Source organism: Cinclus cinclus, chromosome 1 (assembly GCF_963662255.1).
Source record: "Cinclus cinclus chromosome 1, bCinCin1.1, whole genome shotgun sequence".
Lineage (NCBI taxonomy): Eukaryota > Metazoa > Chordata > Aves > Passeriformes > Cinclidae > Cinclus > Cinclus cinclus.
In genome coordinates, this window is record NC_085046.1 from 61,266,178 (window position 1) to 61,279,542 (window position 13,365).

Sequence of the window (13,365 nt, forward strand, 5' to 3'; positions counted from 1 at the left end):
GTGTGCGGGTCCGTCTGCAGCCGGAGGAAGGGGACTGCTGGCCTTTCCGCAAGGAGAGGGCGATCCCGCTCCTTCCCCGAGCTCGAGAAGCAGTCTTTCAACAGCCCCTTCCCAGAAACAAACAAAACACTTCCTCCCCACCCCCCCCCCAAAAAAAAAAATAAAAAACAAAAAAACAAAACACAAACACAAAAAAAAAAAAGACACAAAAGCGTCCGGCGGGTTGGGCGAGTCCTGCCGACAGCCACGCGCGCCGGTGCCTCCTCCAGCAGGGCCCGGCTCTCGCCTCAGTAAGTGAAGACCAGGTTGGAAATGCTGGACTCCAGCCAGTCCCCCGAGATCATCTCACTTACCTCCGGCGTGCAATAGTCCGGGAACTCAAAGTGCGAGCCCGAGCCGGGCTCGAAGTTAAAATCCAGGTCTCGGTCGAGCACCGAGGAGCTGAAACTGCCCAGGGACATGCTCTCAAAGCCGGGACTGGGGTTCAGGTCCAAGAGGTCGTCCTCAAACTCGTCGTCCGACGAAGAGGAGCCGGAGGAGGAAGAGGAGGAGGAGTGGGAGGACGCGGAGGAGGAATGCGCCGTCGAGGGGGCCGGGGAGGAGGCGCGCAAGCTGGTGTAGCTGCGGTGATCCGAGGGCGAGCCGGAGCCGGAGGGCGAGGGGCAGGCGACGCCGCCGCAGTCCCCGTCGGGCCGGCCCGCGCCGCCGCCCCCCTCCTCGTAGAGGCTCAAGGGGTCGCCGGCCTCCGCCGAGCTGCTCAGCGTGGGGCTGCCGGGCACGGCGCCGCCGGGGGAGGCGGAGGCGGCCGCCGCCTGCCCGCTCCCGAAGATGTAGACGCGCTTCAGCTTCTTCTCGGCCAGCGGCTTGCCGGGTCCCGAGGACGAGCCCGACGCCCCCCGGGGCTTGTAGAGCGCCTGGTGCTCGGGCGGCAGCAGCGCGGCCGAGGGCTCCCCGGGGAACGGGGCGGCCTTGCCCCCCGCCGCCTTGCCGTGGGGCTTGCCGCCCGCGCCCGCGCCGCCGCCGCCCGCGGGGGAGGGCTTGGAGCCGCCGCCGCCGCCCTTCTTCGGGGCGGGCTTGGCGGGGGCCGCGGGGCCACCGGAGCCGCCGCCCGCGCTGCCCCCGCCGGCGCCGCCCCCGCCGCCCTTGTCCGCCTTGTCGCCGGGCTTGGCGGAGCTGTTGCCCGACTTCACCTTCTTCCTGGGCCGGTACTTGTAGTCAGGGTAGTCCGCCATGTGCTTGAGGCGCAGCCGCTCCGCCTCCCGGATGAAGGGGATCTTGTCGCTGTCCTTGAGCAGCTTCCAGCGCTTGCCCAGGCGCTTGGAGATCTCGGCGTTGTGCATGTCGGGGGACTGCTCCATGATCTTTCGCCGCTCGATCTGCGACCATACCATGAAGGCGTTCATGGGCCGCTTTATGTGCCCGCTGGGCGTCTTGCACCAGCTCGGGTCATCCGCCTTGCCCCCCGTGGAGGCGGTGGAACCCGGCGTGGGGGAGGAGGCGATGCCCAGTTCGATGCCGGCCCCGGAGTCGGAGGTCTCGGCGGCCAGCAGCGCCTCCGTGTTCTCCGCCGTGTTGGTCTGCTGCACCATCGCGGCGGCGGCGGCGGGGGGCTCGCCGGGGCTCAGCGCCGCTCCGGAGCTCAGCGCCGCTCCGGCGCGGGGCAGGGCGCGCAACTTCTCACAGCGGCACCGGGACGGCGCAGCCCCCCGCGGCCGCGCCCCCGCTCCTCGCACCACTTGTACTTCCACACCGGCGCCTCGTCTCCGGCGGCGCGGTCCTCTCCCCCTCGAGGCAGCGGCGGCGGGAGCGGTGGGGCCGCCCGCGATCAGACAAGAGTTTCTGCAAAAGCAGCGCCGCGAGCCGCCGGTCCAAGTTTGCTTTTTTTTTCTCGGGGTGTTTTGGGCTTTTTTGCTCTGATTTTTGTTTTGGAGGGGGGTGTCGGTCTGCTTTTTTTCCTCACCGCATCGGGTTTCCCCCCTCCCCGAAGCAGCTGGTCCAGTTCACAAGTGCGTTCCGCCTGCCCACGGCGCTTCAGGAGAGCGGCACTCCTGTCGCCGAAAGTCTCTCTGCGCTGGGCACGGCCAGCGTGCACCGCCGCGGGGGAGGGGGGAGGCGGCGCGCCCCCGAAGCCCCGAAAATCCCGGCTCCAGGACCCGTGGTGGCGGCGGGGTCGGCGGCCAGGAGTTTGTGCAGGTTGGATTTGGCAGTTGCGAGGTACCGAGCGACAAGGAAAACCCCTCGGGATAAAGAAAAAAAAATAAAAAGAAGAAATAATAAGAAGGCAAAAATAAAAGTAATTGAAAAAATCGCCGTAAAAGAAGAATTAAAAAAAAAAAAAAGCGCTCGTGCATGAACGAGTGTGTACGTCCCCCGGCAGGAAGAGCGGCGAGCCGGGCTCCCAGCCCCGTCCTCCTCTGCCGACGGCGGTGCTGCTGCTGCTGCTCCGCGCCCGCGGAGCCCCGCGGAGCCGCCGCCCCCCGCGCTCGCCCGCCCGCCGGGCGCTGCCCCGCGCCCCCCGCACGCCGCGCTCCGCCGGCCGCAGCTGAGAGCGGACCCCGCGCCCGCCCCGCGCCGCTTTATCCTTTCGCAGCCCGCCCCGCGGCCAATCGCGCGCTGTATCCAACGCCCTCCGCGTGCCAAGCCCCGCCCGCCTCCCCGGGATTGGCGGCCGGCGCGGAGCGGTAATAATGGCCGCGTGCAATGGGAAGCGCCCGCGCTGACCTCATTCCCGGCGGCGGGGCGAACTTTTTAAAAGGGGCAGGAGGGCAGCTCCGCGTCGCCGCCCCGCGCCTCGCCGCGCACGTGCCCGCGACCCCCCGGTCTCCCGGCCGCGCTCCTCCCTCCTCTCCTCCTCGCCGGGGGGGGTGGGGGTGTGTAAAAAAAAAAAAAATCAGGAAATCAGCAAAAATCATCTTAATACAAATAATTTCTTAAAAAAAAAAAAAAAAGAAAAGAAAGGGAGAGAGGGGAATCAAGGCGTCCCGCCCCCGCGCGCCGTGGCTGCGGGGCGGCGAGCGGGGACACCTGCCCGCACAAAGGGCCGGGAGGGTGTTCCTGCCGCTCCGGAGCCGCCGCACGCCCAGCGGGCAGCGCTGCCCGGGGGATGCCTGGAGGGAGCTCCGTGTCTGTCCTACGCCCACACGCGGAGTGTCACGGAGGGGTCGCCAGCCCAGGAGAAGCGCCCGCGAGGCGCTGGAGGCACGCCCCCTCCGCCGCGGAGCTGGAGCGGCGCAGGGAGGGGGTGGGACGGGACAGGCGGCGGGCACCTCCCGCGGAACGCCGAGCCCCGCACCGCTCTGGGCGCTGAGTAACCGCTGCCGTATAGCCCGAATTCCCTGGCGCGCAGCGAGGAAGAGGTGTTGCCCTTATCGCAGTTTTACCCTCCGACTCCCACTCCTGTGTTTCTCTACCTGCCGCTCCCGCATGCCACGGCCGATCCCAGGAAGAGGCTGCGGCCGGCGGTCCCTGCCCGGCCCCGCCGGGTCCCCAGAGAGCGGGAGGGGCCGCGGGATGCAGAAGCGGTGCGCAGCCGGCAGGCAGGTACCGGCCCTGGGGCGGAGGTGCTGCCGTGCCTCTGCCAGTGCGCCCCGCCGAGCAACCCGCCCCCCCGGGGTTCTTCCTAGCGTGCTTTTCGGGGATTGCTCTTTGGTCTCATGTGCCTCTCCCTCTGCCCTGCCATGATCAGTAACGAAGTAAAACAGGGCAGCGAGGTCAGGCGCTATGCAGCACCCCTGAAGGCCTCGTGGCATCAACCCCCCCCCCCCCACACACACACAATATTCAGGTAAAGGGGGCGGTAAGACCATAAAAACAATGGCAGTGTTACTTCCCAAAGGTTCCTCACATCATTCATCAGGCCAGGGACGAGAAAAGCTATTAGGCAAAACAGCTGTGAAAATTTTTGTTCTACACAACACCAGTTAGAAACACCTTTTAAATCAGAAGTAAAATAATGGCTGGATACAGCTAAGATACCTAGGATAGAAGTCTAAAAACAAATTGCACATGTTTGCAAGAAAATTTATGGTAGGATCTTTTAGCAGCGTTTCTAGCTGGATTGAGAACAAGCTTTGAATATTAGGATCTCACACTAGACTCGAAGAACACTGCTCTGAAGTGCTGAGAAAAATCCTGAATTCTCAGTACCTCTCTGGGTAGGCCACCTACATTACTAAGACTGTTTACAAAAATACAAACTAAATTATAGCTTTGCTTGCAAAAATAATACATTAGGTCCTCATACAGCCTCTGGTCAAGACTGGATAGAATACCACTTTCCTCTAGGCTGACAACATCCAGTGACATCAGTGGAGTTTCTCACCTTTACACTTCGTAAGTAGTAAATCACGCTGTTTTTCCCCTGCAGCCCCAAAGCTAAGATCAAATCTATTCTACCCTATACCACCAACATCTACAGAAATGGAGGCTTGCAGTGGATTTGGTGTCAAGAATAAGTGCTGGCTTTTGCTTACACTCTTGGTATTCATGTGCAGCAGTGTAAAAATTGTGACTGGGAGCAGTAAGTAGCTTCTGGCTGCTCCACCTGTCAGCACGGTATCCAGCAGGATTTCAACCCCCAACTGTCGTATTTTACATGTAAATATCAATTTGCTTAAACTACAAAGCAAGTAAAATATTCTCATGTTTCCAGACACAAAGTAAAACAAACAAACCCCAAACTGATAGGAAAATATAGAAAGAAAAAGCTTAAGAAGCTTTTCACTTGGTTGTGTTAAGTTCTGCAAGGTCTTGACCATCGTGAATAAAATTCACCTCCGGGTGGGGGGTGAATGTCTTCCTGATCAGTGTCTTCCTGATCAGTGTCTTCCTGATCAAAGCAGGCACATCAATTTAATCCTGGTTCCAGAAGTGTGTATATAGGATGGACAGAAGAGTATTATTTCCGGAACAAAAACTCCACAAAAGTGAAATTTAGGGCTGCTTAATAAAGAAAGTGTAAGAACACGATGTGAAACTCTATAAAAAGCATTTTACTACAATTTCTTAGCTGTTTCCTCAAAGTTAATTGCTTCCACCCCTAATCCTCCAGTGGCGGACTGAAAGTACCTTCCAGCTCCCCAAATTTTTAAGCCTAGGCATAAAGGGCGAGCATTCAGCTTCCGTCTGAAAATGAAGTTTTAAGAGTATTGGCAAGGCTTCTCCGCGTTTTACAACTTAAAAAGCCTCGAAACTCCATTCCGTTTCCTGCAGGCTCGATGAGGCCGGGGATGCGGTACGGGACGCGAGGTGGCAGCGCTGAGCCTCTTCTGCCAGACGTGGGAAAACGCGGAGCTAGCGAACCCGCGACTATTATTTTTTTTTTTTTCCTCCCCCTGTGGTTTTACGGAGCAGCAAAACGCTGCAAGTTTGTGACTGAAATTCGGTGAGTTTTCATCAAAGAGCGGCAGTGCCCACGCAGTCAGCTGTACGCCGCCAGAACAGCGTGCGAGAGATGCCAAAGCCCCGATGCGGGGTTTGAGGGCAGGGGCACTGAGAACACCCTTCTCACACACCAGGACCTACAGCTCGCCTTGCGCACGGAGCAAGAGAAATTGTTCCGGTACAATACTCTGGACAAATCTACTGCAGGACTGGGCACCGCAAGCACTGATTCCAGCATTCCTATCCCTGGAAGTGTTCAAAACGGGGTTGGATGGGGCCCTGAGCAACATGATCTAGTGGGTGGTACCCCTGCCCACGGCAGGAGGGTTGGAACTCGGTGAGCTTTAAGGTCTCCTTCAGCCCAAACCGTTCTGTGATTCTGTGATTGATTGCAGGTTCTCTGTGTGAATTAGCGCGCAGAAAACGCCTTAAGGACACGCAGATTTAGCACCGCTCTTTCCTCCCCCAACCTCCCCCCTCCCCTTCTGTTTTAAACCGAGGATTACCAGCGCACAGGCTCCTTTAAGTCCAGCCCTTGCCGTTGATCTTTTCCACACCCCCAGCTCCTTTGGCTGTGGGAAACGCTTTGCAGCCTACTCCGTCTGAGCTCTCGGGGGCAGACCTTCCCTCCCGTGAGCGTGTTCCTGCGTGCCCTCGCCGGCTCGGAGCGCTTTCCCTGCCCTGGCTCTGCGCACCCAGGAGCCCTCGCAGCTGCTGCGGCCGCCTCTTCCCCGCGGCAGCCTGCCCGCTCTTAGGCGCCCCGGCCCGGCGGGCTCGGGTTCATAAACCCGCACGTCAACGCGGCGCTGTGACCCCCGCAGGCGCGCAGCCCCCGGCTCGCAGGGATGCGCGGAGCCGCGCGGTGTGCGCTCCGCGGGCGGTGCGCCCCCTCTCCGCTCCCCCGAGATCCCCCCGGGGCGGGGCAGGGCGCGCACTGAACCCGCGTGGGTCGTGTCGCCTGCACGGCAGGAGCAGGGCTCTGACCCGGGCGCCTCCAGCCACCTTAGGGGACACGCTGCGGGGAATGAGTGAGTGAATGAACGAATGAATGAAAGGCGATTCACGGACATCTTGCTTCCCGTGCCCCCGTGACAGGCATCCACAGGGTGGAGAAAGGCGGCTTCCTAAATCTTATTTATCTTCAAGAAGCCTCTCTGTTGTTTCTGAGTGTTCCCCCTGCGACCAAAATTCACCCTCTGTAACATATTTTTCCTGACATTCTGACCCGCATTTGAAATAGGTGTATTAAGGTTATTTTAGCCTTCTTGAACTGCAAATGACAAGGCCAGAGCAGAGGTATGCTGCTGAAGAGCACATTCCCCCCCCCGCCCCTTTCTGTTGCCTATTTTGATCCAGTAGATGAAATACTTGCCATTAAGAGGTAAAAAAAAAAAAAAAAAAAGCCCTTGGCTTTTAAAATAACATGATGATAATAGATATTCATCAAAGATCAAAGAAGAGCGTGCTTAAGGATTAGAGGTGTAAACTGAGACATGAAAGTGGGCCCTCCTTCTTCGTCCTGTTTGTAAGAAGAAAACTTCATTGTACAATTGCGTCACTCCGATTCACAGTGTACCTTTATTTAACGTGATTCATAAATGCTTTGAACTTTCTCCGATAGCTTTGTGGAGAAGAACTTTTATTACTGGGAAGTGTTTTATGGAGGATACTGTTTACTTAGGAGTAAAAATCTGTTGCCTAAAGTTGTATGGTATTGTTTCCTTCCAGACTGTATATTCACTTGCATTTTACTTGAATACAGGCCTGCACATAGACACCCAGTGCTCCTGTTATGAAATGCCAACACATTTCTAGCTCATTTAATAAAATAAGTAGGTAGGAATCCATTTGCATATACAAATTTATGGAAACTCAGATATTTATCACTTACATGTAAATGTTTGGTTTGGGAGGGAAGGGACATCTCTCCAGTGATTTTAGTAAGAAAATACAATAATGCTTTCAAGCCTTTATCCGTTTTGGTGACTTTTTAAGTTTAAACTTGTTCCCTAAGAGTAACACAAGTTCAAAAACTCTGTTAAAATAATAATAAAAAAGAAACCCGGAAAACACATTGTTTGCATTTGCTTAAAAGGAGAATTGCACCCCTTATTCAATCCTGTAAGATTCAGTAATTTTTTTTTGTTTGTTTTTTAACAGCTTCATAATAAGAAGAGCTTTTAGTTCATTTTTAAAGGTTTTGGCTAGCCTTTTCTGCAAAGTGAAAAGCCACAAGGTTGAAGAGGAATTACCGGTCTGCTGCATATGTAGCAACAGATTGCATATGCATGAGCTGCAGCTGCGTGAAGGCCACCCTGGGAAGGGGAGCCCAAGAGGAGAGGCAGCGGAGGGAGCAGCGGCTGGCGGTGCCTGCAGCCAGCTCTGACAGAGCCGATCCTTCCCCCCTGCAGAAGGGTTGGAGACGGAGGCCCCCACTTCTTTGGACCACTGCACTTTTTTAATGTGTTTCTCTCCTCTGCCCCTTAAATTCCCTCCTAGCCATCTGTGTTCTTCCTGCTTGCCCTCACCTTCCCCTGCCTCCTACAGCCTTTATCTCCACCCCCCGTGTAACGTTCAGCTCATCTTTTCCTGCCATCTCTATGAAAGAGCAAACAGCTGCAAGCAGGCAGCTCAGCAGAAGCCCACATAGTACCAAGAATGAAGTAATACTTGTGCCCACTTCCACAACATCATAATGTCACCCAGACTTTAGTATCATTGATAAGAGGGAGCAACAAAACCACTATGCATTGAATTAAACGTGGGTTGTTTTCAAAGATCTTCAAGAGGGATGTTGCGTGCTGTAAAATTTGGTGTACAAATGTCTTCTTGTATTAAGAAAAATGCTGCTTGTACTTAGTCCTCCTGGAAAGGAAGCATAAGGTATTCCCCATGCACACAGAAAAAAGGGTTTTTGTAAATGTAGATCTCAGCATTTCTGACTCTGTTTTTGCGAGGTCATTTCTTGACTGATATATTTAAGATAATTAAACTAAAGGGGGAAAAAGAGAAAAATCTCTTGCATGTTATTTAGTTGGGAAAATGATCCTTTCTTTATTTTGCAAGCTCTGAGTTATTACCAAGTGCTTATCCACAAGATCCAACTCTAAGAAAATTCCTCTGGCAACCTGCGGGCGGTTGGGGTTATCCATGTACAAGATATTCTGGCAGAGGTAGACAAAGAGTGGTCTGTAATTTCCAGCCTTAGAGAGTGTTTAGTATTTGTTATCATATAATTTTCTTTGTACTCAAAAAATCCATCACCCTCCATTCAGCCCCATAGTCTTCAGACATTAAGGGATTAATTCCTGTCAAACAGTTTTTATTTATTCTTTCTGGTTTGATGTTTCTAACGCACAGATCAAAAAAAGCTAGATCGGGTTCTGGTGGGAAGAGGCAAAATAAATTTAAATCTAAAATGAATGAGAGAAAAAAAAGTAATTTCCCCCTCCCCTTTTGTGCTCTGGACAAATAGAAGTCTGGCTTTCATCCTGGTTCCTTCCATATAATTGTTCTTAATGATGGTGCTGGTATGACAAATAGTAAGTAGATTTTGTTTTTAAATCTTTTCTGAATACATTGCTCAAATGATACCACTTTGTACTTGCCAGGGTCTCTTCTACAAACTCTATCACCTCTCTCTCGAGGTCTAGTCCTTCATGCACTCCTCCAGGTCTTTGTGGAGGCTCTGAGGTGGAAGGTGACCACGCTGGCGGGTGATGCTGCAGCATCCTCACACACAGTTGGTTCCAGGCCTGGAATAACCAGCAGCTGCCCACAGCATGCCCAAGGGCCAGGGTGGGAGTTAGGGCACTTACTTGGTTTTAGTGCAGATCTTCTGGTTTTCCTCAGGCTCTCACCCTGTGACATAAAGCGCCAGAGAAAGCCTCAGCTGGGGTGGCACAGGTGTTATGTGGAAACAGTGTAGATGTTCCACAGGTCGTGGAAGTAACCAGGAGGCAAGGCTGCATCTCGTGTGTTTTGTACCTGATGCGTTAAGTAAGGCTCATTCCGGAGTGTGCGACTGTCAAGGAACAGCTCTGAGGCACCAAAGCGTGCTGCTAAACCAAACACGTGCATATGCACAGCTGCTGTGCCCAAAACTTCTGTGTGTGACCTTGTCAAGGGGGAGAAAAAAAATCGCTGGCAGAAAAAAATAGCGAGACCACTGGGGGAAAAAAAATCCCAATATTTAGACTACAGAGCTAAAAAAGACAGGTAGGTATCAAGCTCTTATAGAAATTCACACTGGAGGTACTTGCTTTTTAGGATGGATACACTGTGCAGCCTGTGGCATGGTGTAAAAATACCTGAGCTGACTGTAAATGAGCCATCTCAGGCACCAGAAAAAATAATAGCTTTTTAGGTGTCACCCTTGTTTAATGCATCCCATCACAGCGATTCCAGGGTGGCTCCAGTTCTCTGAGGTATTTACACAGCAGCTGGGAATGGGTTGTGATGCTGCCTGGCTCTTGTCCTGCTGCTCCCCTGTGCACAAATATTCTCCCCACTCCGTTCTGGGGGGAAGGCTTCACCAAGCAAGCACCACCAGGCTTTTGGCTCCCTTGCATATCTTCACCAGCTCACAGCTTCTTGTGTCTTGAACTTTGTTTCCTTGTTCTCAGCCTCTAGTACAACTTTTGCACTAATTTGTTACTAATCCCATAAAGGAAATTTAAGCAGCATTCACCCACAGCACAGCTCTCATTCCATCCAGCTTTGCAAAAGTTTACCTATGGGTGGTTTATTGATTTTGTCTTCAGAATCACACATAGCAAGTAAGCAGAAAAATTGGCCACCTACTGATGAATATAAAAATTATACATCACTTTAACTTTCCAAAATAATCTATTTTTGTTTTTTCCTTTTTCTTATCCTAGAAATATATTACCATCTTTACTGCTATAAATGGAATAAGCTCTGCTTTTCTTTCATAGATATATGCTGATGTATTTTGTAATCTTATGCTTCATATCTATACTCAGTAACTGAGGTTTGAAAATGCATGCTGCTGTACATCCTCATGTTAAACAGGCTTGAAGCTGCTTCTCAAAAAAGCTCAACATGTAATGCCAAAACTGCTGCAAATTAGGGGAGCAGAAGTGGTGTCTGACTGCTCTTTGGATTGTTCACCAAGTTCTAAGCAAATCCAGCTGTGAAAGGATATCTGACACTCAACTATCTCACAGCCATACTAAGACTTCAACTCAGACATTTGATTGTATTTACTTTTTTCCCCCTCCTGCAATTGTTCTTCTTTTGGAACACAGGGCAACAGCACTATATTAAGCAGACAGTGACAGGAGCAGTGGAATCTGTTGTTTAATGAGAGCTGTAATATTCATGCTGGCTGCTGTGATATGCCATTACTTAAATGAGAGACTTGTGTAGCTGATACTGTCATTTGCAACAAAGACAAATTATAGCACAGGTACAGTTTCAGCAGTATGGTTGAGCAGTTTTTTAAGGTTTAGTTAATAGAGTAGAGGATAGTATCTTGCTGAAGTAAAAATGTTATTCAGCTGGAGTAATAAAAAAGGTTCTGTATTCAGGGCACCCATTAATCATTAATCATTCCTTATTTATCATTCTGGCTTTTGATTCTTCAAATTGACTTGTGACTGCTAGGTCTGGTTGCACGTTTGGCAAGCCACCTCTCAGGCAGCATCTTCCCATGACAAAGCAGGAAAACATCCTGCTGGTTTGGGCTGTGGTACCCCACTGTCCTGCCCCCGGGAAGGGTGGCCAGGCCCCCCTGAGCTGATGGCACTGCCCTGCTGGAGAGGAGCAGGTGCTGGCCAGGTGTTTCCCAGCCCTGGATGTGCTCCCTGGCCTGCTCAGTTCTGTTGCCCTCCTTGAGGAGATGCCAACCCCAGCACTGCCCTGTGGAGGGGGACAGCAGCTCTGGAGGGGACGACTGCTGCTTTCTGGGGGGTGACAAAAGCTTTGCATGCCTCGGTCTCTGCAACAGCCCCACGCTGCTCTTCACAGCCACCCTCTTCTGCCCAGCGTTTTGACACCCGGTCGTGAGCAGGCAAGGCAACATCCCAACACCACACTGCAACGAGCTTCCTCTTCTTGTGGGGTTTTTCTAGCCAGAAAGTAAGAGATAGCTATCATCATCATCATCATCATCATCATCATCATCATCATCATCATCATCATCATCACCATCATCTGTTACTCAGGAGCTCTTTGTGACTCTCTCAAGCTGTTGGTAGGTCAACCAGTAGTTTTGTTCAAAACCATAGGATATCTGGCAAGGCCTTTGCAGTCCTGAAGGCAATTTAACTACAGAGTACTATTTCCTCTCTCCATCAGAAACAAACACATTTAGATGACTTATTCTGTCCACACTGGTGAGATACAGACTCATTTATTTGATTTGCTCCTTCTCTCTTTAAAAGCAGGAAAACACCAGGGCAAACTTTGCACAAACTGTGGAAAAACAAATCCACTGCATGCCAATTCTTCCTTATTTTTTCATCTATTATTTACCAGGGGGAAAAAAACCACCCCACCAACAACAGTTACTCTGCATTTATCACAGTAACCACTAGAAAGCATGTGATTCTTATGGTAAGCAGCAATTTACAGATGGCCAGGTGCAAACAACATATCTAATCTTATCACGAATTTGTTTTATTCGCAGCTGCAACAGTTGGTGTCAGTTAATAGGTTACCAACCATGAAGTATATTTATTTCCTTTTATCGTGCTGTGGGTCCACAGAAGTGATTTGTAAACTGTCCTAGATGTTGAATTTACATTTAATTTTTGTGTGTGTGGCTTTTTTTGTTATGTAGTTAGTGCTACTTGGGAAGAAAATGACCACATCTTTCAGAGAACCCATTTTGTTTTCATTTTATACATTTCCTTTTCTAGAGATTTAGAAACTCTAATGTAGTGTGCTCTCTGGGCTTCTAATTTACACTAAAACAGAGGATTTCTTCAAGCAGTATTTTTAATTCTTTTAAGACTGATCTGCCATTGATGAGTGCTCATTTTTGCCCACTTAGTTCCATCAATTTGTGTGATGGATTCACTATCAGCCTTTCCAAATAATCAAACACAATCTTTATAAGCTGAATTTTAAATTCTGGTAATAAAAAAAATAAGTATTAAATTATCTTCTTAGCTTTATGTCTCACACTGGGATACCAGGATGTGTAGACATAGATACAGCAGTGAACCAACCAAATAAACCATATAACCTAGAAAGCTTTCAATATTTCATCACAAAAATAAAGATGCTGTTTACAATGCTGGTATATGGTCCTTACTAATGAGTCTTTTCCAGATTTTGTAGTGTGTTATAGTCTTGGTTGTGTTATTTTGGGTTTTTTGCCTTCACTTACATCAAGACCATTTTGTGTTAGATAAAGAGTGATAAAATAAATAAGTCCTGTATGACCATAATTCATATATGTTTTGCTTAAATTTGTTTTCAAATCTGCTTCCCAACAAAAGGAGTTTTAATAGTAAAGAGAAAAACTAACAGCACATTTCCATATGTGTAAGTCAGGTGTTCTTGACAGTAATGAAGTTGCACATGTAAATGAGTTTTAAAAAAAAAACTAAATAAAAAGAGACAAGAATTTCAGACTTTGATCCTGATGATGGTTTCAAAATGCACAATCAGTAGTGTCTTATCATTAGCATAGAGCACTATATATATATGCATAGTAATTGGAAACAGTTAAGTGTATTAATTTAATGGACCTGAAGAAATAATCCAGGGAATAATATTCAGATTAGCCCCCTTCTCTGCACACATTGTTTTGAGGTGGATTGGAATTCCCTCTCACTTTTTATTCTGATTTTTTTCATTTTTTAACACATATTTATTGCTCTGATTCTTAATCCTTATCTCTGGCCCATCCTTATCTCCAGTGCCTGTCAATGTGATTTCAGTGTTGTACTGCAGAAAAGCATAGGAGCAGTGCCCCATTTTGATGCTGTGGCAGGAGGATGTTTAGGCAAA

General features: G+C 50.4%; 1 protein-coding gene across 1 annotated transcript; it reads right to left on the reverse strand.

Annotated features, from left to right (window-relative positions):
- Positions 1-133: 133 nt before the first annotated feature.
- Positions 134-1,589, reverse strand: SOX4 (SRY-box transcription factor 4). The gene has a single exon (XM_062498724.1). The coding sequence runs from the start codon at positions 1,587-1,589 to the stop codon at positions 288-290; it is 1,302 nt and encodes a 433-aa protein (XP_062354708.1). The 3' UTR covers positions 134-287.
- Positions 1,590-13,365: the final 11,776 nt, after the last annotated feature.